This window comes from Haliotis asinina, chromosome 1 (assembly GCF_037392515.1).
Source record: "Haliotis asinina isolate JCU_RB_2024 chromosome 1, JCU_Hal_asi_v2, whole genome shotgun sequence".
Lineage (NCBI taxonomy): Eukaryota > Metazoa > Mollusca > Gastropoda > Lepetellida > Haliotidae > Haliotis > Haliotis asinina.
This window is the reverse complement of record NC_090280.1, coordinates 101,986,007-102,007,727: the sequence shown is the minus strand read 5'-3', so window position 1 is coordinate 102,007,727 and position 21,721 is coordinate 101,986,007. Positions and strand designations below refer to the sequence as shown.

The 21,721-nt window shown below is 41.9% G+C and overlaps 1 protein-coding gene across 1 annotated transcript; it reads left to right on the top strand.

Moving 5' to 3' along the window:
- Positions 1-1,482: 1,482 nt before the first annotated feature.
- LOC137277636 (mucin-22-like) lies at positions 1,483-21,192 on the top strand. The gene is made up of 8 exons (XM_067809468.1): positions 1,483-1,773; positions 2,240-2,321; positions 2,782-3,474; positions 8,295-8,756; positions 15,728-16,008; positions 16,487-16,571; positions 17,046-17,930; positions 20,891-21,192. Exons 1-8 carry the CDS (start codon positions 1,483-1,485, stop codon positions 21,190-21,192), a joined length of 3,081 nt encoding a protein of 1,026 aa, XP_067665569.1.
- Positions 21,193-21,721: the final 529 nt, after the last annotated feature.

Here is a 21,721-nt window from a genome sequence, read left to right as displayed (position 1 = left end):
GTTAGTCAGACATTACAGGGTTAGGTGAGAGGTGGGATTTGCCTTCGGATTGCAGCATATGGTGCTACGTCTTGGCTATTTATCGGTTTGGGTTTGTTTTCTTATGTTTGTGTCTGAGGAATATGGTTTGTGCAACACGTTATCAGCGAATGTGTGATCTGTGAAGCTCATTACTCGACGTCATTTGAGGGACACAAGCTGGTGTTGTCGTTTGGGAGACACTGGTGTTGTCGTTAGGGAGACACAAGCTGGTGTTATCGTTTGGGGCACACAAGCCAGACCTGTCATTTCCGGGACACGTGCCAGGCTTGCAGTTTGGGGGCATAAACGAGTCTTTTCGTCGGGAGGGGTGCATATGGTAGGTATGTCTTTTAGGGGCACAAACCAGGCTTGTCAATTGGGCACACATATATTTTGGGGCAAGATTCCCTCACCTTTCGGATTGCCTGGTCGAGACTTTCAAACAGCATGCTTCTGTTGTAGTACTGCTGAAACAAATACATGGCGTGTCATGATAGTCAATTTACACAAACGAGTCGTGTGCAGATATGTCTAATGGATGTGAAAAAGGTTTTGCCACTTCTCCTTGTTAATCTCTGTTGGCCCTCTGGTGACACTCAAATCGACTGATGGCGCTTTGAATAATCTTTTACCCCTAAACAAACATCCACACAAAACAAAGTCTATGTTCCCTACGTTTCATGCTTAAAATTGTATCTTTAGAACAGACCTTGCACGCCAATAAAGTTTGTTGTCCAACAGTTTCTTCGGTTCTTACATTTCCATCACAGGTCAACGCACCGTGAGCCCTCTGCTAACCCTCAGACAGGTACATGCGATGGTCAATGATGAACATGGACAGTAAATTCTTTTGTCACAACGAGGCCTTGTTATATCGGCAATAAGCTATATCCTTGCCTAATCAATCCCGCATTGATCCCAATTCGTTATGGAGTTTATTTATTGAGATAACTTTCCAGTGAATGTTGACACTGTGTCTAATTAAAACGTCTTTTTATGGGAATAGTATACACATGAGTATTGATCAACATCACCAGTTGATATGGTTAATACAAAAACACTTTTATCGTATGTTTGGAATGTATTCAAATTGTAACCATTACATATTATATTACTCTGGTTAAAAAATATCATAACACACAAAACTGTTGTACAACCTGTCTTCAAAGATAATGTCGCCAATAGTCGAATACATGCCAGGACAAACCAATTTAGTGTTTTAATTGATAAATTGATTTGTCAAGTCTGTTATTAATATCCAATTGATCCGTCGTCGATACATTGACGGGTCTCGACAATTAGTGATTAAGATCATATTCAAATGGATTATTTAACATACATCGGTAATAGATAAAATGTCTTGTACAGTTCTGTAGGTCCAGATGCAGGCTCTATAAGAGAAGGAAAGCAAACACATCCGCTCTGTTAGCTGCAGTTGTGATGGTATACACTGCCTCGAACATGGCTTCAGTGGCCATTTCCATGTTGGCTGGAGCTATAGGGCTGACGGCAGGGGTTAGAAGTGTCCCTGGTATGGCTGTTGTCCCTGACCACATGGTCAGCAGCTGGGCTGTGAGTGCCCGAGTACAGTGTTACACGTTGTGTATGTACTCTCCCTACTGTGTCTCTGTCAACTGGCGCTGGAAGGCAGATCCTGCTGTGTGTGACCTCAACAAGGTGACGGAGACCGAGGTCCCGAACGCCGTCAGACCTGATGACGACTCCGTCTACATTGAACTGTCTGCAGAAGAAGTAAGTACGAGAATGACAAGCTAATACTAGACATCTTGGTAAATCCCCTGGAAAATGGTTTTCAGAAACAGAAACACCGCTATTCACAATAAAATATCCTTATACAATTGATCGTCAGCACTGATCGCTGCCGGGATGAGTTTCCCATTCCCATTGCGATTCTGTCATATCAATCACCAGATTGTCTGATCCCGATTAGACGGCAGAACGCCGTCTTTTCCAGGAATATTGGTGAGTTCCTTGTTAAACAACAAACAGAAAAACTCAGTTTTGCGCCTGAAAAGACCGACTGACTGACTGACTGGGCAATGAAATCTCTTGCAAAGATTTATAAGGATACACACACAAAAACGACAAAATGTGAATGATGTTCCTACAACCACGTCTTTTCACTGTACACTTGGTATTTAGTGTTGTCCCAAAACGTGAAATCACAGAGGTCGTTCAAACAAAGTTTTCTCTTCAGCTGTCTGGGCGGATGTGTCGGTGCCAACTTTCAGAGATGTGTATCCCTATTGGTCATCAAGGCCATCTGTGCCTTAGAATAAGTAAGTCAGTCATAGTTAACAAGATGTAAACAAAAAGGCTGTTCACGATATAGTTCACCACAACACCAAACAATGACCAGACCTCTAGATGCCGAGCAGAAAAAGCAGATTTCGTAATGTACTAAACACAGCAGACAGTAAAGTAAAACATCCATGTTGGATAGTTATAGCTGGTGTTAACTAGAGGCCAGTGTTTGGCCAGTGAAAGTAGAACAGTAAATGTTGCGTGCTGCACAAAGATTTGCAGCTGGCTTTAGAGTCTCTAAATAGTGTAAGATATTAAAGGCATACTCGGCAATTGAAAATCTTGTATGAAATTGATCAGAAAGATCACTGAACTGATTTTTGAATGACACTGATATCTTTTTAGCATTAATTTCAGTCAGCTATTTAATGTATTTCTTGGTCTTCAATGCTAAAAGACAAGGAAATAACATCTCTTCCTTTTTAACAACCACAGTCTCTGATGAAGAAAGGACTATCTCTATACGAACTACAGCCTTAGATGAAGAGGGGGCTACCCCTATATCGACCACAGTAACAGAAGATGAAGGAGTTACCCGTTTACGAACAAGAGCCACAGGGGAAGAAGGGGCTACCCCTATATCGACCACAGAAACAGAAGAAGAAGGAGGTACCCGTTTACGAACCACAGCCACAGGGGAAGAAGGGGCTACCCCTAAAACGACCACAGCCACCGAGGAAGAAGGGGCTACCCGTTTACGAACCACAGCCACAGAGGAAGAAGGGGCTACCCCTATATCGACCACAGAAACAGAAGAAGGAGTTACCCGTTTACGAACCACGGCCACGGGGGAAGAAGGGGCTACCCCTAAAACGACCACAGCCACCGAGGAAGAAGGGGCTACCCGTTTACGAACCACAGCCACAGAGGAAGAAGGGGCTACCCCTATATCGACCACAGAAACAGAAGAAGGAGTTACCCGTTTACGAACCACGGCCACGGGGGAAGAAGGGGCTACCCCTAAAACGACCACAGCCACAGAAGAAGAAGGGGCTACCTCTATAACTACCACAGCTACAGATGAAGAAGGGGCTACCCGTTTACGAACCACAGCCACAGAGGAAGAAGGGGCTACACATGTACCAAACACAGCCAAAGAAGAAGGGGCTACCTCTGTATCGACACCAGGTAACATATTGAACAGTTTAGTAAGTTGCAAACCACAATGAAAATAGTTAAAAGATAAAAGTAAACATGATGCGTTGGCCAATTTCATGGTGATATTGAGTATTTGAAGCACGGAAATTCATTTGAGCTTCAAATACTCAATAACACCATGCTGTTTATCTCCTAATTGTAAGCACAAAAAGGCCCATATGAGTTTCACTGTCTGCTCTCATTTACATCGAGTGCGGGTACAGCAGTGAAATGTCATCATCTGGCCGTGTCGACTGGTTTCCTTTGGAACATCTGAAACTGTTCATTTATGACGTCATTCCGACGTTACGTCACAATATGATTTGAATGATGTCACCACTGCAGACGCCGCAACGAAACATATTTCTACACAGCGAATAGTCTTGTTTTTTCCGGGAATCGAATACCATTCGATCTTGTTTTTCAGCCAATCAGATTGCAGAACACGGTGACTATTGGATGACAATGATATGTATTGTATTTATAACATGCCCACCTTCTTCAACAGGAACACATAACAGGGCAGCTTCCTATACCGTAAATTGTCTGTGCTATATATTGTTTTATGATGCACAAATTCGTAATACGGTTGCGTGTTTGCATTACTATAGTTTAAGAACACGTGACATTATTCAGTTAAACGTATTGCATACTGAATGGTACAAATACGAGGAACTATCCTCATTTCCGCATTGATGGCTCTTTCTTTTGAAGAGTGAAGAGCGGTTCACTGGATATAAATGCCTCTCCCTAAAATTCTGTGATACCGGGATAAAAAGGGCCTAAATTTAGATCAAGAAGTCGAGTGTTCGGTGTGACGTCCATTTGTAGATGCACGTGGAGAACATCGGTCTTTACAACGTCAATAGTGCACTCAGAGGATTCCATGTGTAGCTGGGCCCAGGGACATGTCAGATACCTCATGCGAAAAAGGAACGCTTAAAGTCATATGACTCACACGCGGTTTCTATCGAGTGGGAAAATATTATGTCATTAATGTTTAAAGGTCACATGCAACGTAAAAACACAACTTTGCAGATTCTGGTACCTTTCGGTATGCACTTACCGAAACAAATCATAAAAATTGCCAATTCAACCTATAAAGTTGAAAAAAAACGCGATGAAAAAAAAGCCCGCGAAATCGGAGTTCAAACGTTTCACTAAATTCCCCCCAGCGCTGGGGGGAAAACTGGTTTCAACAGTTGTGCTGCGCTGCGTCCATAACGCATGCGCAGTGAATAGGTTCGCGGAGCTTGAAACAGTATGCATGCCCAGCGTCTGAGGTTGTGAGCAGTAGTCTAATGTTGGTTGTGTACACAAACAAGTAAATGATCTACTCGTTACGTAAAAAAAACTTGTTGATTGTGGTAAGCAGTCTCTGTCACAGAGCTCATTGTCTGGTTTATTCACACCTATATGTCTGCCTGCCTGTCTGCTAAAGACAACATGCAGTACACAGCTTCAATCATTGACCACGTGTAATTTGAACTTAACACCTATCAGAGTATACGACATAAAGAAAATAAGTTGATTTATGACTCGCGCCCCCGCGTCCCGTCTCTGCCACATTATGTAATTAGGCACGTGTGATACACATGACATGTTTTTATGTCAGTGGGTCGCAAACAAACTACATTCACTTTTTTCGGATGACTGGATCTGACGGAAACTGGCGCAAACTCTTGTCATTTTCAAGTCCTGCTTTGTACTTGGACGAATGACAGATTCCAGCCACGCGGTAGTTTACCATCTCTACTGATGTCATTTTTGATTGGATCGAGCGCAAATTCGGAGAACATGTATTTTCAAAATCCAACATCTCTATATACATTCTTCATGGATAACGACTTGTTTTAGTGTGTATGATTTTGTTTGACAACAGTATATGAATCCATACTGAAACGATGCATCAAGTACACAAAAAAAGTTGTTATCCATAAAGAATCTTACTTTCTTGTGACTGGCTATACTTCTAAAATGCCCATCAAACAGATCATCTGTCTGTACACACAATGAACCCTCAGCAGATCAGCAAATGAAACAGCCAATCAGAATCCGTCGTTACACTTGAGTGCACATCCAGGTGCTAAGACTGGGCTCGGTCTCCCGAGGGCTTCGTTTCGGGGGAAGTAAGCCCAAGTACAAAATATTGCACTTTTGAATCGCGATTGTACGCTTATAATTTTGTTTATTTGTTTTTTTAAAAGCAGCAATGTATATTATATGTCATGAATAAGTGATAAATGTGTTTTAATTATGTTTGATTTTTTGGTTGCATGTGACCTTTAAGTTTATCATAGCCGTCCCCAATGTCCACACATCCCACGAGATGGACTTGAAATACCTTCAAACAGGCATGTCCTTTCCATAACAAAGGATGAATAATTAAGTGTAGGATTTTATGTACCACGTCAGCTATCATTTGGTTATTGAGCTTCTTTTCAGAAATAGAACTGTTTTCAATATTTTCAGCAATATGTTTATACATCGATATCACTGACTAGATTTGTAAACAAACTGCCAACATCGGAAATGATGGTGTAAAACCAGCTGAGGTCCATGAAGGAAGCTCCATAGACTCTAGCACGGGGACTAGCCTCTACTTGATGGCAGTCAGTAACAACGTATTGTTTTCAATAGATTGACAGTTTTAGGCAGTATTCCAGTCGGTCATATCTGCAGTATTCCAGTCAGTTATATCTGCAGTATTAATGTCCCTTATGTCATCAGTCGGTTATATCAGTTATATCATACCTGACTGATATATAACTGACTGGAATACTGCTGATATAACTGACAGGAATACTGCAGATATAACTGACAGCAATACTGCAGATGTGACTGACACGAATACTACCGATATTGCTGACAGGAATACTGTAGATATGACTGATAGGAATACTACAGATGTGACTACAAGGAATACTGCTGATATACCTGACAGGAATACTGCTGATATAACTGACTGGAATACTGTAGATATGGCTGATAGGAATGCTGCAGATATAACTGACTAGAAAACCGCTGATACAACTGACAGGAATACTGCCGATATGACCGAAAGGAATATTGCTGATATAACTGACAGGAATACTGCTGATATAACTGACAGGAATACTGCAGATATAACTGACAGGAATACTGTAGATATGGCTGATAGGAATACTGCAGATATGACTAAAAGGAATACTGCCGAAAAACTGACAGGAATACTGCTGATATAACTGACAGGAATACTGCTGATATGACTGACAGGAATACTACCGATGTAACTGTCTGAAATACTGCTAATAACTCAAAGGAATACTGCTGATATAACTGACAGGAATACTGCTGATATGACTGACTAGAATACCGCTGATACAACTGACAGGAATACTGCCGATATGACTGACAGGAATACTACCGATGTAACTGTCTGAAATACTGCTAATATAACTCAAAGGAATACTGCTGATATAACTGACAGGAATACTGCTGATATAACTGACAGGAATACTGCTGATATAACTGACAGGCATAGTGCTGATATTACTGACAGGAATAGTGCTGATATGGTTGACAGGAATAATGTAGATATGACAGACAGGAATACTGCCGATATGACTGATAGGAATTACTGCTGATATGACTGAGTGGAATACTGCTTATATAACTGACAGGAATACTGCTGATATAACTGACAGGAATACTGCTATCAGTTATAACAACCTGTCTGCTATATCGGCAGTTTTCCAGTCAGTTATATCGGCAGTAGTCCTGTCAGTTGTATCAGCAGTCTTCCAGTCAGTTATAACAGTAGTATTCCTGTCTGTTATATCAGCAGTCTTCCAGTCAGTTACTAGTATATCTGCAGTATTGCTGTCGGTTATATCTGCAGTATTCCTGTCGGTTATGTCATCAGTATTCCAGTCAGTTATGTCAGCAGTATTCCTGTCAGATATGTCAGCAGTATTCCAGTCAGTTATGGCAGCAGTATTCCTGTCAGATATGTCAGCAGTATTCCTGTCAGTTATATATTCTGTATCCCTGTGAGCTATATCGGCAGTATTCCAGTCAGTTTGTGATTCATAATGTGTTTGGTTTAGTGGGTACACCTGTTATGTAGTTTTCGCGTTTATTCAGTGTAATTCTGTAACACACAATGAGATTGATAAAATATCAATTCCGTACCAGACCTCCAAAGTTTTCCAGCGGCAGAGCCTCGTTTTGAGATTTCTGCGATTTGCAGGTTTCCGTTAGTCAGAACTAGTTTTACGACAGGGCACGCTGTACTGGACTGGTTATCGCACTAAATCGCGCAGTAGGTAAGAGGGAACCAAGTAAACATTAAACGAGACTGTTCTGTAATCAATCCTTTGAATTAAACTGTTTGAGAGGCATTCTAGAAGTTGCTGAGATAAAGATGACAAGAATTTATGGATGATCAACTTCTTTATTGCAGGGTAGCGACGTTTCGGTATAGATTCTTATACCGTTTTCAAGCGTGTGGGGAATGGCAGGGGGAGTACAATATATATACAGCAGAGAGCATGTGATGACAATACAACAATAACAGGATTAACAATAACTATTTGAGGTAACAATACATTAGAGAAGTGTTGAGGTAAGCTGATTAAGGACTGAAGCCAGCGGGTGAGTTGACAGAAGCCAGAGTGAGATGAGTGGATTAATTGGTGGAAGCCAGGGTGAGTAGAGTGGATAAATTGAGACTGGGGGCCAGAGTGGGTTGATTAATTAGTGTTAATGATGCAGTTGAATGCCGGAGAGACAAAGACGCCTTGATCCCTGTTGATTGTTGGGATATGTAGTGGACTTGTTCACCAGTGTTCCCATTAACGAAACCCTGCACATCCTCCGTAACCGCCTTGATAACCTCGACTCCCCTCTGGACACCAAACTCTCTACTGACTCCATCCTTCAGCTCATTACTAACTCCATCACCTCCACATACTTCACCTGGGGTGATGAACTCTATGAGCAAATCCATGGTCTGCCCATGGGATCCCCTCTCTCTCCCATCCTCTCTGAAATCTACATGACCTCCTTTGAGCACCAAGCCCTCAGTTCCTCACTAATTAAACCAACCTGCTGGTTCAGGAAGGTTGTCATTCTGCCCCAAGCTAACGACCCCTCCGCTCTCTTTCAGCACCTTAACCAGCAACACCCCCGCATTCAGTTCACGTTTGAGACTGAAAGCAACTCACAACTCCCCTTCCTTGACGTTCTCGTCACCCGCACTACTGACAACACCATCCAAACCTCTGTCTATCGTAAACCCACTCACACTGACCAATACCTCCACTTTGACTCAAACCACTCACTCCGAACTAAAACGGGCATCATCTCTACCCTCACCCGCCGTGCCCTAAACCTACCCTCTGTCTCTCCTCAACCCGAACTAAACCATCTCAAGCATGTCTTCACTCTACTAAACAACTACCCTCCCCAACTTGTTAACCGTGTCATTAACTCCACTGTCAACCCACCTCCCAAACCCACTACTACCAAGCCTGATCCCGCTCCCATACGCATCTCACTACCATACACCGGCAAAACATCACACCACATCAGTCGCCTACTCAAGCAACAAGCAGGCATTGACACCTACTTTACAACAGGAACACCCCTCAAAACAATCATTAAGGCCAACGGTAGGAAACACAGTACACAACAACAACACCCTAAAGGCGTCATCTACAACATCAGCTGCAGCTGCGGCAGCAACTACATTGGGGAAACATCCAGACCACTCAACATACGCATCAAAGAACACAAAACCTCCACAAACAAAGGTGACACAAAATCAGCCATTTCGGAACACATCACCAAATTTCCTGACCACAACATCAACTGGGACACTGTCACAACACTTGCTAGCAACAAACATGACTTCAAACAACGCAAACTTGCTGAAGCAGTACAAATCCGCAGACACAACCCAACAATCAACAGGGATCAAGGCGTCTTTGTCTCTCCGGCATTCAACTGCATCATTAACACTAATTAATCAACCCACTCTGGCCGCCAGTCTCAATTTATCCACTCTACTCACCCTGGCTTCCACCAATTAATCCACTCATCTCACTCTGGCTTCTGTCAACTCACCCGCTGGCTTCAGTCCTTAATCAGCTTACCTCAACACTTCTCTAATGTATTGTTACCTCAAATAGTTATTGTTAATCCTGTTATTGTTGTATTGTCATCACATGCTCTCTGCTGTATATATATTGTACTCCCCCTGCCATTCCCCACACGCTTGAAAACGGTATAAGAATCTATACCGAAACGTCGCTACCCTGCAATAAAGAAGTTGATCATCCATAAATTCTTGTCATCTTTAATCCTTTGAATTGTATCCCAAACGAGTCTAGTATCAATTCCTTTCCGGAATATATATATTCTGGTTGAAACTACTTCTTATATATCTGCAACTATATATATAATACCAAGCGTACAGTTGTAAATATATAAGAAGTAGTTTCCGAAATAATAACACAACACGGATCTTCTACATGCTTCAATCGTGAATCTTCAGGGAGAAGTGATTTTAGTTAAACAGAAACTGTTTAATTGAAATCATCTCTCCCTGAAGATACAGAAACTGCTTAAAGGTCACATATACTCTAATAGGGTACAAATGCAAAATCACTTGATGACATCGTTATAAATGAAACCCCGTCATTAAAGCTGTTCATTTCGATCTTTAATTACCTTAAATCGACCTTTTTGTCAACAGTGCACAATTCTCATCCAAATTTCAACCAATCAGAGAGGCACGTCTCCGTGACGTAATAATAGGTATGGAAATGAGGGTCTTTTCAGTATTCATCTACATTTCATGGGCTAAACTAGTTCGTTTACAGGTTTGTACAAACCTGAAATCTCGAAAGCTGTTGAGAAAAATGAAAGCTATATGTTCTCACAATCTACTATTGTTTAGTTTTGTCTCCTGCTTTGTCTAGTTTTCGAGTTACAACCCTTGTTTTCATAGACGATTCTGTCAAAATCACTTTGAGTCGCTGGGTTGTATTCCGTGTTAGGTGGTATAAACCTACACGTTATTTGTCATCATTCACTAGATTCTCAGTTAATGAATTTATAACAGGTATAATTAGTGGTAACCTCACTTAGATTACCCGACAAAGGCCACCATTTGGCATTTCTTTTGTCTGGATCGATCAAAGGATTAACCGATAACACGCTGATTGATTAATTAGTTTTATAGGGATTTAAATGGGCGATTTGTCAAAAGATAGTGTTTATGTATGTACATTTCCTCATCTATACTGAATACACACTGTCGTGTCTGTGTCTATGTAAAACAACAGCCTTCTTTCAAAGGATTAACCGCCAATACATTGATTGATTGCTCATTATTGGCTAACTAAATAACTTTTTAAAAAGATTGACGCATATTATGCAATGAAACTATACCGCAATGTGAAACGATGCATCACGTTTTCTTATATTAGACTGTTAAAAGACACATCACTTGGGAAATCTGCAGACGAATCATATACCACTTGTTTTTGTGGATATTGATGGATACATTCCTCGAAGAAGGTAATAGCCTGACTTTGCTCCTATAACGTTAATTTTAATATTTGCATTATTGTTTTTAATAAGTTATATTAGTTTTCAACAGAATCAATTGTTTTTGTCGTGAAGTGTAATGATGCAGACGACATACACTAGGGCGTGTGTGCGAATTATGATTCATATAGGAAAACTATGAAATGTCTACATATTACATTCCTGTTATACATTCGCAGGTCGCTTCTTTTTATTAAGTTTCAAAATGCATACAAGTATTATTATAAAGTAATTAGGATTATGAAACCAAGTATAAAGACGTACATTGACAAGTGTCTACATACTGGTGAATGAACGTTACAAACCAAGTAAATTTAGCAAGTGAAGAAATTTATCGCGCAGTATTTTCACTTCGGCCCCGACCTCGCTTAGGTTATGTTACAGGTTGTGTCATGCAAACTCTTTTTGGAAATGATTCAAATACATATTTATGTAGTTTTGATTTTCTAACTTGATGAGAACAAACCATAATCTCATTAATTCGAATTATGACTTCACGCTTTTTAAAAATGACGGCGCCCTGTCTTGGGATAAATGCTATTTAAGTTTGTTTTCACCGACTTACAAAATCAAAATTACTTTCTACTGGTAGAAAAATATGTATTTTATTGATGGTCATTAGAATTTTACATGACATTGCTGATACATAAGGGGTCAATATAGGATTACTTACGATAATATTGTCACTTCGACCACAACCTCGTTTCCGAGGAAGAAAGCGTTATATCCATGCAAAATCCTTTTGGTCAGCAATGTGTAGTAAGCAGTCTTGATTTTATGAACTCGATGAAACTTAAACTCCATTTTCTATCCTGGAAGCGTGGTAGGGGGTGAACCATCCGATTTAGTATATACCACAGGCTTCCACAAAGCTCACTTCGCACACACTAACGACCAATTTAAGCACAAACTACGGGGTCCGGTGGAAATCTGTGTATAGTGACACCATCACCCGACCCCAAGAAACAATTGACGGCAACACAACAATTCGACATGTCTTTGGTGACGTCGAGAAATCAGCAAAATGACGAGCTTCCTACACATTTTCTATACATTTAACTGGAAATCGTTCCTTCTATGACGTCACTGTAGGGCTCTGGCGACAGAGTTACGTAACCTGTCTGCGGTTTCGTTTGGGCTAAAAGAAGCAGATGGCTTTTTAGCAACTTCTAAGCGCTTGGTATTAATTAACCACAAGTTTATTTTTTTAAGAAAAAAAATGGTGTTTCGTTTATGACTAACCGGAATTCTTTCAAATGCAGTGGTAAAAAGAGTACCAAAAAATTGAGTTTAGTGGTCCTTTAACTATATATACACTTTATATGTACGTATGATTGGATGACTTTGAAGTCGCTTTGAAGCACTATTCCAGCGATGTCGCATATTTAGCCTTCGTTCTTTGTAATATCTGCTATTGCATTTTTTCAGGGCACGGTTGTTCTTCAGACTTCAAGCTTTTCGCCGCATCTTACTTGGGCGGAAATATCAAACGAAAGATTTCAAGTGTTGAAGTGGAACAGTGCATTCAGGCATGTCTCAACGAAACTAACTTTTTGTGTCGATCTTTGGACTTTTTCATGCCTCACAAACAATGCTGGCTTAGTTCTCTTACAAAGGATAACGTATCCACCGGTTTGCACAATAAGTCTTCTGCATCACATTATCAGCGAATGTGTAATCTCCTAAGCTGATTACTTGACGTCATTTGGGGGACGGAAGTCGGTGTTGCCATTTGGGGAACACTAGCCAGGCCTGTCATTTCTTTGACAGGTGCCAGGCTTGTAATTTGGGTGACACAAGCCATGTTTGTCAATTCGGGGACTCAAGTCAGGCTTGCAGTTGGCTGAGAGAATCCATGTTTTGTCATTTCGGGGATACAAGCCAGGCTCGTCTTATGGCCGACACAAGCCAGGCTTGTCTTTTAGTAGATGCAGGCAAAGTTGTGCCATTTGGGGGATGCAATCCATTTAGTTACTTGGGGGATGCAAGACAATTTCTTCTTTTGGGGAGACAGGTCCGGCTTGTCATTTGGGGCCACGAGTCCGTCTTGTCATTTTGGGGGACACATACCACACTTGTCATTTGGGGGGACACATGCCACACTTGTCGTTTGGGGGGACACATACCACACTTGTCATTTGGGGGGACACATGCCACACTTGTCATTTGGGGGGACACATGCCACACTTGTCATTTGGGGGGACACATGCCACACTTGTCATTTGGGTACACAAGCAAGGCTTGGGATCTGGTGGCTCATGCCACATTTGCCATTTAGGACACAAGCAAGGCTTCGGATCTGGCTGACAAATGACACACTTGCCTTTTGGGGGCACAAGCATGGCTTGGGATCTGGTGGACACATGCCACACTTGTCATTTGGGGGCACAAGATACTCTCACCTTTTCGCGAACACCTAGTATCATCACTGTTTCATAATGATTCATAAACACATGCTCTGCCTTCTTATCGTATGATAACAATCATTGAATTGTCTGGTCCAGACTTCCATACAACATGTTTCAGTTGTAGTTCTGCTGCAACAAATACCTGGCGTGTCAAATGTCCTAGTCATGATAGTCAAATTGTACAATCGACTGCAAATATGTCTGGTGGATGTGAAAAGGGGATTTGTCGCTTCTCTTCGCTAATCTGACCTGGACCCCTTGGTGACACTCAAATCGATTGTTGATGCTTTGAATACATTTACACCTGAACAAACATCCACACAAAGCAAAATCTATGTTCCCTACGTTTCATACTTAAATTGTATCTTTGAAACACTTCACACTCCAATAAAGTTTGTTGTCCAACAGTTTCTTCGGTTCTTACATTTCGATTACAGGTCAACGCACCGTGAGCCCTCTGCTAACCCTCAGACAGGTACATGCGATGGTTTAATGATGAACATGGACAGTTAATTCTTTTGTCACAACGAGGCCTTGTTACATAGGCAATAAGCTATATCCTTGCCTAATCAATCCCGCATTGATCCCAATTCGTTATGGAGTTTATTTATTAAGATAACTTTCCAGTGAATGTGGACATTGCAGAGATCCGGTGTCTAATTAAAACGTTCATTCACACCAAAACGTGATGGTCTGTGGTGGATGTGGGGAAGTATTTTTCATAGGAATAGTGTGCACATGAGTATTAATCAGATCACTAAAAACGCTACAGTTTGTTTTGAAAAGCCAAGTATTTAAATTTTAATGTTTACACATACATTACTCGGATTAAAAAATATAATAACAATGAATTTGTTCAAAATTTACAGACAGACAGACAGACAGGTTTTTATTCAGTATAAGGCCTTTGGCCCAAAATACAGAGAGATTTAGGGTTACAAAATATCACTGCTCATTGACCATATTTGTATACAGTACAAGAGCGTGACATAAATATATCATATATTATTTACCTCATTTGTTGTGCTTTGTATAAAACGATTAAAGTTTTATGCAAAATATCGTAATCATGAGACGAAAATAAGGAAACAAAGTTTTGTTGAGAGGTGGATGTATTTACCAATAAGTGAATTACGGAAAAACTATAAGTTTCACAGATTAAAAGTACATGATATTCATTTTTAACAAAATACTAGTTTTTTTATAAACAGAGAGGACGGAGCCTTTCTTGATAAGGTGTAGCTTGGTGTCTTCCAGTGTTGACAGCTATTCTAAAGTTACTGCATTTGAAGAGTGCTAAAATCCTTTTTAAGCGAGATGGTAGCGATGAATTGAACACTGAATCAATTTCTTGTACCATAATAACGTCTGCCTTTGAGTCAATTTATTTTAGACTAGCTTCAGAAGCAGTGCAGATTGTCTATTACGATCTTCAGTAACTTGTTTACTCGAAACCACCACAGGTGCTCAACATTGCATGAATCACGCATAAAATCGTTGTCCTCCAATCACACATCCGCGACTCAGTGGGTGTGACTTCATAAACCACGAGACTGTAACTCAAACGTGATTATTAAGTTCTGGGTCATGGCGATATAAACAGAACCAGTTGGACCAAATGCTCCTTGCAAACTGCATAGGTTTGTAGTGAACTTCAAGCACTATTCTGTCTTACTCTACGCCAAGCAATATTCCAGCACTATCACCCATTGTACCCATTTGGGGAATGGAACCCGAGACTTTGGTGTGACGAGCCAATCATTGTAACCATTAGACTACCCACCGTCCCTTACAATTGGTTTATCATTTCAGAAAGTCGCCTAGTATCGGGCATTCTAACTATTCACATGGGCCTTGTTAAGATAATCACAGACTTTGCAAGTTACACACAAAACTGTTGTACATTCTGCCTTCAAAGGTAATGTCGCCAATAACCGAATACAACCAGAACAAACCAATTTAGTGTTTTAATTGATAAATTGATCTGTCAAGTCTGTTTGGAACAATCACGTGTTTGTTGTTAATATCCAACTGATCCGTCGTCGATACATTGACCGGTCTCGCCAATTAGTGATTAAGATCATATTCAAATGGATTATTTAACATATATCGGGAATAGATAAAATGTCCTGTACAGTTCTGTAGGTCCAGATGCAGGTTCTATAAGAGAAGGAAAGCAAACACATCCGCTCTGTTAGCTGCAGTTGTGATGGTATACACTGCCTTGAATATGGCTTCAGTGGCCATTTCCATGATGGCTGGAGCTATAGGGCTGACGGCAGGGGTTAGAAGTGTCCCTGGTATGGCTGTTGTCCCTGACCACGTGGTCAGCAGCTGGGCTGTGAGTGCCCGAGTACAGTGTTACACGTTGTGTATGTACTCGCCCTACTGTGTCTCTGTCAACTGGCGCTGGAAGGCAGATCCAGCAGTGTGTGACCTCAACAAAGTGACGGAGACCGAGGTCCCGAACGCCGTCAGACCTGATGACGACTCCGTCTACATTGAACTGTCTGCAGAAGAAGTAAGTACGAGAATGACAAGCTGATACTAGACATCTTGGTAAATCCCCAGGAAAATGGTTTTCCGAAACATCGTTATTCACAATAAAATATCCTTATACAATTGATCGTCAGCAACTCACGAGCAGCCGGGATGAGTTTTCCTTGACCCAAAAGACATCACATTCATATTGCGATTCTGTCATATCAATCACTGGATTGTCTGATACAGATTAGACGGCAGAACGCTGTCTTTTCCGGGAATAAATGTGAGTTCCTTGTTAAACAACAAACAGAAAAACTCAATTTTATGCCTGAAAAGACCGACTGACTGACTGGGCAATGAAATCTCTTGCAAAGATTTACAAGGATACACACACAAAACCGAAAAAAATGTGAATGATGTTTCTACAACCACGCTTTTTCACTGTACACTTGGTATTTAGTGTTGTCCCAAAACGTGAAATCACAGAGGTCGTTCAAACAGAGTTTCCTTTTCAGCTGTCTGGGCGGCGGATGTGCCGGTGCCAACCTTCAGAGACGTGTGCACCTGTTGGTCATCAAGGTGTTCTATGCCTTAGATCAGGTAAGTCAGTCACACTTGAGTAGATGTAAACAAACAGGTTACCCTAGTTCACCAGAACGCCAAACAATGACCAGACCTCTACAGAAAGGTAGATTCTGTAATGTACTGATGTAATGTACTACTACACAGCAGACAGTAAAGTAAGTCCATGGTGGATAGCTATAGCTGGTGTGTTAACGATAGGCCAGTGTTTGGCCAGTGAAAGTAGAACAGTAAATGGTGAGTGCTGCACTTTGATTTGGCAGCTGGCTTTAGAGTCTCTAAATAGTGTAAGATATTAAAGACGGACTCGGCTCTTGAAAATCTTGTATGATATTGATCAGAACGATCGCTGAACTGATCTTTTGAATGGCATTGGTATCATTTTAGCATTAATTTCAGTCAGCTAGTCAAAACTTCATATTTAATGTATTTCTTGGTCTTCAATACTAAAAGACAAGGAAATAACACCTCTTCCTTTTCTAACAACCTCAGTCTCAGATGAAGAAGGGGCTACCCCTATAACAACCACAGAAACAGAGGAAGAAGGAGTTACCCGTTTACGAACAAGAGCCACAGAGGAAGAAGGGGCTACACCTGAACCGACCACACCCGCAGAAGAAGAGGCGGCTACCCATTTACGGACAACAGCCACAGAGGAAGAAGGGGCTACACCTGAACCGACCACACCCGCAGAAGAAGAGGCGGCTACCCATTTACGGACAACAGCCACAGAGGAAGAGGCCACCTCTGTACCGACCACAGCAGCAGAAGACGAAAGGGCTACCCGTTTACGAACAACTGTCACAGAAGAAGAAAGGACTTCCTCTGTACCGACCACAGCCACACAAGAAGAAGGGGCTACCCCAGTACCGACCACAGCCACACAAGAAGAAGGGGCGGCTACCCGTTTGCGAACAACAGCCACAGGGGGAAAAGGGGCTACCCCAGTATCGACTGCAACCAAAGAAGAAGAAGAAGGGGCTACCCGTTTAAGAACCACAGTCGCAGAGGAAGAAAGGACTAACTCTGTACCGACTACAACCACACAAGAAAAAGGGGCTACTCCAATACCGACCACAGCCACAGAAGAAGAAGGGGCGGCTACCCTCGTACGAACCACATCCATAAAGGAAGAAGGGGTTACCCCAGTACCGATCACCACCACAGAGGAAGAAGGGTCGGCTACCCGTTTACGAACAACAGCCACAAAGGAAGAGGGTGCAACCCCAGTATCGACTGCAGCCACAGAAGAAGAAGGGGCTACCCGTTTACGAACCACAGCCACAGAGGAAGAAGGGGCTACCCCAGTATCGACCACAGCCACAGAAGAAGAAGGGGCTACCCGTTTACGAACTAACTCTGTACCGACCACACCAGGTAACATTGTAGTATGCTGCAGAATATAAACATGATGTGTTCGCCAATTTCAGGGATATATTGAGTATTTGAAGCACGGAAATTCATTTGGAAGCGATGGCGATGGCGAGATTTCAAGTGAAATACTGTCTGGCTTCAAACACTCAATAACACCCTGAAATTGGCCAACACATCATGTTTATCAGCATTGTAAGCACAGAAAGGCCCATGTGAGTTTTACTGTCTGCACTCATTTACATCGAGTGCGGGTACAGCATGAGGTGTTAGCATCTTGACGTTTGAGCTGGTTTCCATGGGAATATCTGGAACTGCTCATTTGTGACGGTTTCGACGTTACGTCACAATATGATTGAATATCACCACTGCAGACAGTTTGGGTTTTGGGTTTTTTTGCCATGTTTCTACACAGCGAATAGTCTTGCAATTTCCGGGAATCGAATACCATTCGATCGTGTTTTTTCAACTAATCAGACTAGAAAACACGGTGTCATTTGGTTTACAATGATCAGTACTGTATTCATAACACGCCGACCTTCTTCAACAGGAACGTATAGCAAGTTCAAGTTCCAATGCCTTTTTCTTTATATTGTTATAAAAAGCAAACTACGGCTGTGTGTGTGCACTACTACTGTTTAAGAACACGTGACTGACATTATTCAGTCAAACATATTGCAATCTCAATGAACATAACATGAGGCATTATCCTCATTGTCGTAGTAATGGTTCTTTCCTTTAAAGAGAGTAGAGTGGTTCCCGGACATAAACGCCTCTCCCTAAAATTCTATGATACCGGGATAAAATGGACCGTAATTTAGTTTTACAAGTGACGGAGTGACGTCCATTTGTAAAGAGACATGGCGAGCGTCGGTCTTTACAACGTTCATAGTGCAATCAGAATAGCCCATATGTATATGTGTCACTGGACCCAGAGACAAGCCAGATACCTCATTCTATCGAGTTTGAAAATTTTGCATTTGGAAACTCTCCGCTAGAGCAAAGTAGAATACATCATTGTATCATTTAAAGAAGGGACTCGATGTCACTGACGTTCATGTTTACCATAGTAGTCCCCAACGTCCATACATTCCACTGACTGTAGTGAATTTCCCATCACAAGCGATGAATATTTCAGTGTAAGATTTCATTTACCACGTCCAATCATTTGATTATTGAGGGTTTTTTCCAAAATTTGTGGTTTTCAAAATTTTGAGCAACATTTTTGTACATCGATACAATTGACTATATTTGTTAACAAACTGTCAACATCTGAAATGTGTGTGTGTGTGGAGGGGTGTGTGGACTCCCCTAGTTAATCCCTTGACCTGTCATGCCGGGTGCTGATTATGTTTTTAATGACCCTTTAATTAAATAAGTTATCATGTGAGTGTGTTCTTTTTGTTTTTTGTGGCCTACTTTCCGTTGATGGCAGGCAATGTTACCGTATTGTCCTCAATATTATGAAAGTGTTAGGTTAAATACCAGTTTTATATCTATATCTGTGATATTCTAGTTGTATTAACTGTCCCTCGTTGACAGATATTGTGTTTTAAATAAATGAACTTTATGTAATGTTTAATGAATGTAAGATACACATGTTTTAGTCACGATATGACTTGAATACTGCCGATATGACTGACTTGAATACTGCCGATATGACTGACTTGAATACTACCGATATGACTGACTTGAATACTGCCGATATGACTGACTTGAATACTGCCGATATGACTGACTTGAATACTGCCGATATGACTGACTTGAATACTGCCGATATGACTGACTTGAATACTGCCGATATGATTGACTGGAATACTGCCGATATGACTGACTTGAATACTGCCGATATGACTGACTGGAATACTGCCGATATGACTGACTTGAATACTGCCAATGTAGCAGTATCACAATGGGGGTTCTCTTACATCCCCTCTTCTGAGACCTATTGATGGGAACGAAGCCTCCCAGTCCCCCTTAAAACAGCGAGGGCTGCGCCTGAGACATCCTTGGATGTGCCACCAAAGACAGAAGGATGGAAAGGTTAAAAAAATAGCAAAACGTCCCTGGCAGCCACAACCCCCTAGGGCGAAATATCGGAAGATGGTGGTTTGCACAACTTCTCCCTGGGGACTGTGGGGCCTGCCTTTCTCTCGCCATGAGAATGTCCCGCTCAGATAGGCCCTATTCAGAGACCCAGCTGATATGATCCTGCTTACACCGTAACACTACGTCTCTCACCGAAAGTTTGCAAGTAATCCACTGAGGCAATGACGGGATGCGAACTCAGAATGCAAAGTCGCGCAAATTCTACACCACAAGCCGCACCACGCAACCGATTGCGCTACAGCACATTGATAGTACAATTCCAGTTTAACGTGTCTATCCCGATATTGCATCATGCTCCTACGCTCAGCTCCGTCCATAGATCCACACGTACACGAGGGTCGAGGAAGTCTGCAAGCAGTTTTTTAACCAGAAGTAGGATGACTGGTTCCAGTCATTGTGTTCGTCGATGTTGGCTCATCGTGGGTAGTAGGTGAAATCGCAGAGAGTGGCATTAAGTTCCCCTGACATGTTATCGATTGCGTGCAGCATTGACATGGACCTGTACACATTACACACATATGGGATATGCCGAGCATGTTCTATCACACAAACGATACAAATGTCACAGCTACCGATCTCATGTACATGACGTGGATGCCAAGACTGGTTCCCAGTGATTTATCGATGTCTCTGACAAGTACAGGGTGATGGTCACGAACGTCAAGGCATTACACGCTTGGTTCCGGAACCCGATGCAATTCTGCCAGGATCAACTCAATTTTCACCATCAGTCACTCAAAACGTTGCTTGTGTCTTCGTCACCACCGTCATTGAGCAATGGGGCTCTATCGCCACCCAAATCATCCATCAGAATATTGTCATAACCAGTACCTTCAGTCGTGGTTCTTCTATTGAAGACATAAAAAGGAGAAAAACCTACGTTCATTATATCCACCAGATTGCTGCCTACAGACAAAAAATTAACCCATTCCAAAAGTTGAGAGAACCCCTGCAGGTCAAAGCCGTGTGTCAGTCAGTAACCATCACCAACAATCCGAGCACGATCGATGAGAACCAAATGTTGCTGGTGCGTTTCCCCAACCTTAAGGCAAATGGTGTCATCATTCCTGAGACGGCTCGCCTGTTCTTCCAGATCAGTTTAGAATCAGACGGCGACAGACGCGACTTCATGGGGAACCGGGGTCGTGCCATCGTCTAGAAAACGACCATAAAAGTCATTTGAGCATTGACGTCAGCGATGTCCGTTTCAGTTACGCAAACCTCCGGAGAATGGAAAATGGAAGCAAATGGAAAACCTGAACTACCAGGTCATTTGCACAGCCCAATGTCCGTTGGGTGCACGTGGGTAATGCTTTCGACCAAAGTCATGCTGGGCATTCGGCTGGAATACGAACATTTAACGACTATAGCCATGTGATTTTGATCAGCGAGAGCACCTAGAGCAGCGAGAGTGGCAGTTAGACGATCAACAACATTTAGTTGGAGTTCGACAAGGTCACAAACGTGTAATTAGTCCATCAGAGTGCCCAACCAGTATTTGGGCCATCTTGTACGATCGCGTGCTGCGTCACCGGAAGATCATTCCAAACAAGAGCAACACATTGTGGAGTATCAGTCGATCGACGAAAGGCATTTTGATCCTGCTGGTGGAACATTTTTTGCTGTTTCAAACAAAAAATAAAAACACATAGAGAAAATTCGAGGTCACGGTCGAGAGCATGCCTAAT

Excerpts from the sequence above, each read along its gene's own strand:
- LOC137277636 (XM_067809468.1), top strand. The coding sequence starts at position 1,483 with ATGGCTTCAGTGGCCATTTCCATGTTGGCTGGAGCTATAGGGCTGACG. Across the intron at positions 8,757-15,727 it reads CATCCAAACCTCTGTCTATC|TGGCCATTTCCATGATGGCT; the intron begins GTAAACCCACTC and ends ATATGGCTTCAG. Across the intron at positions 16,572-17,045 it reads TGTTCTATGCCTTAGATCAG|TCTCAGATGAAGAAGGGGCT; the intron begins GTAAGTCAGTCA and ends TAACAACCTCAG.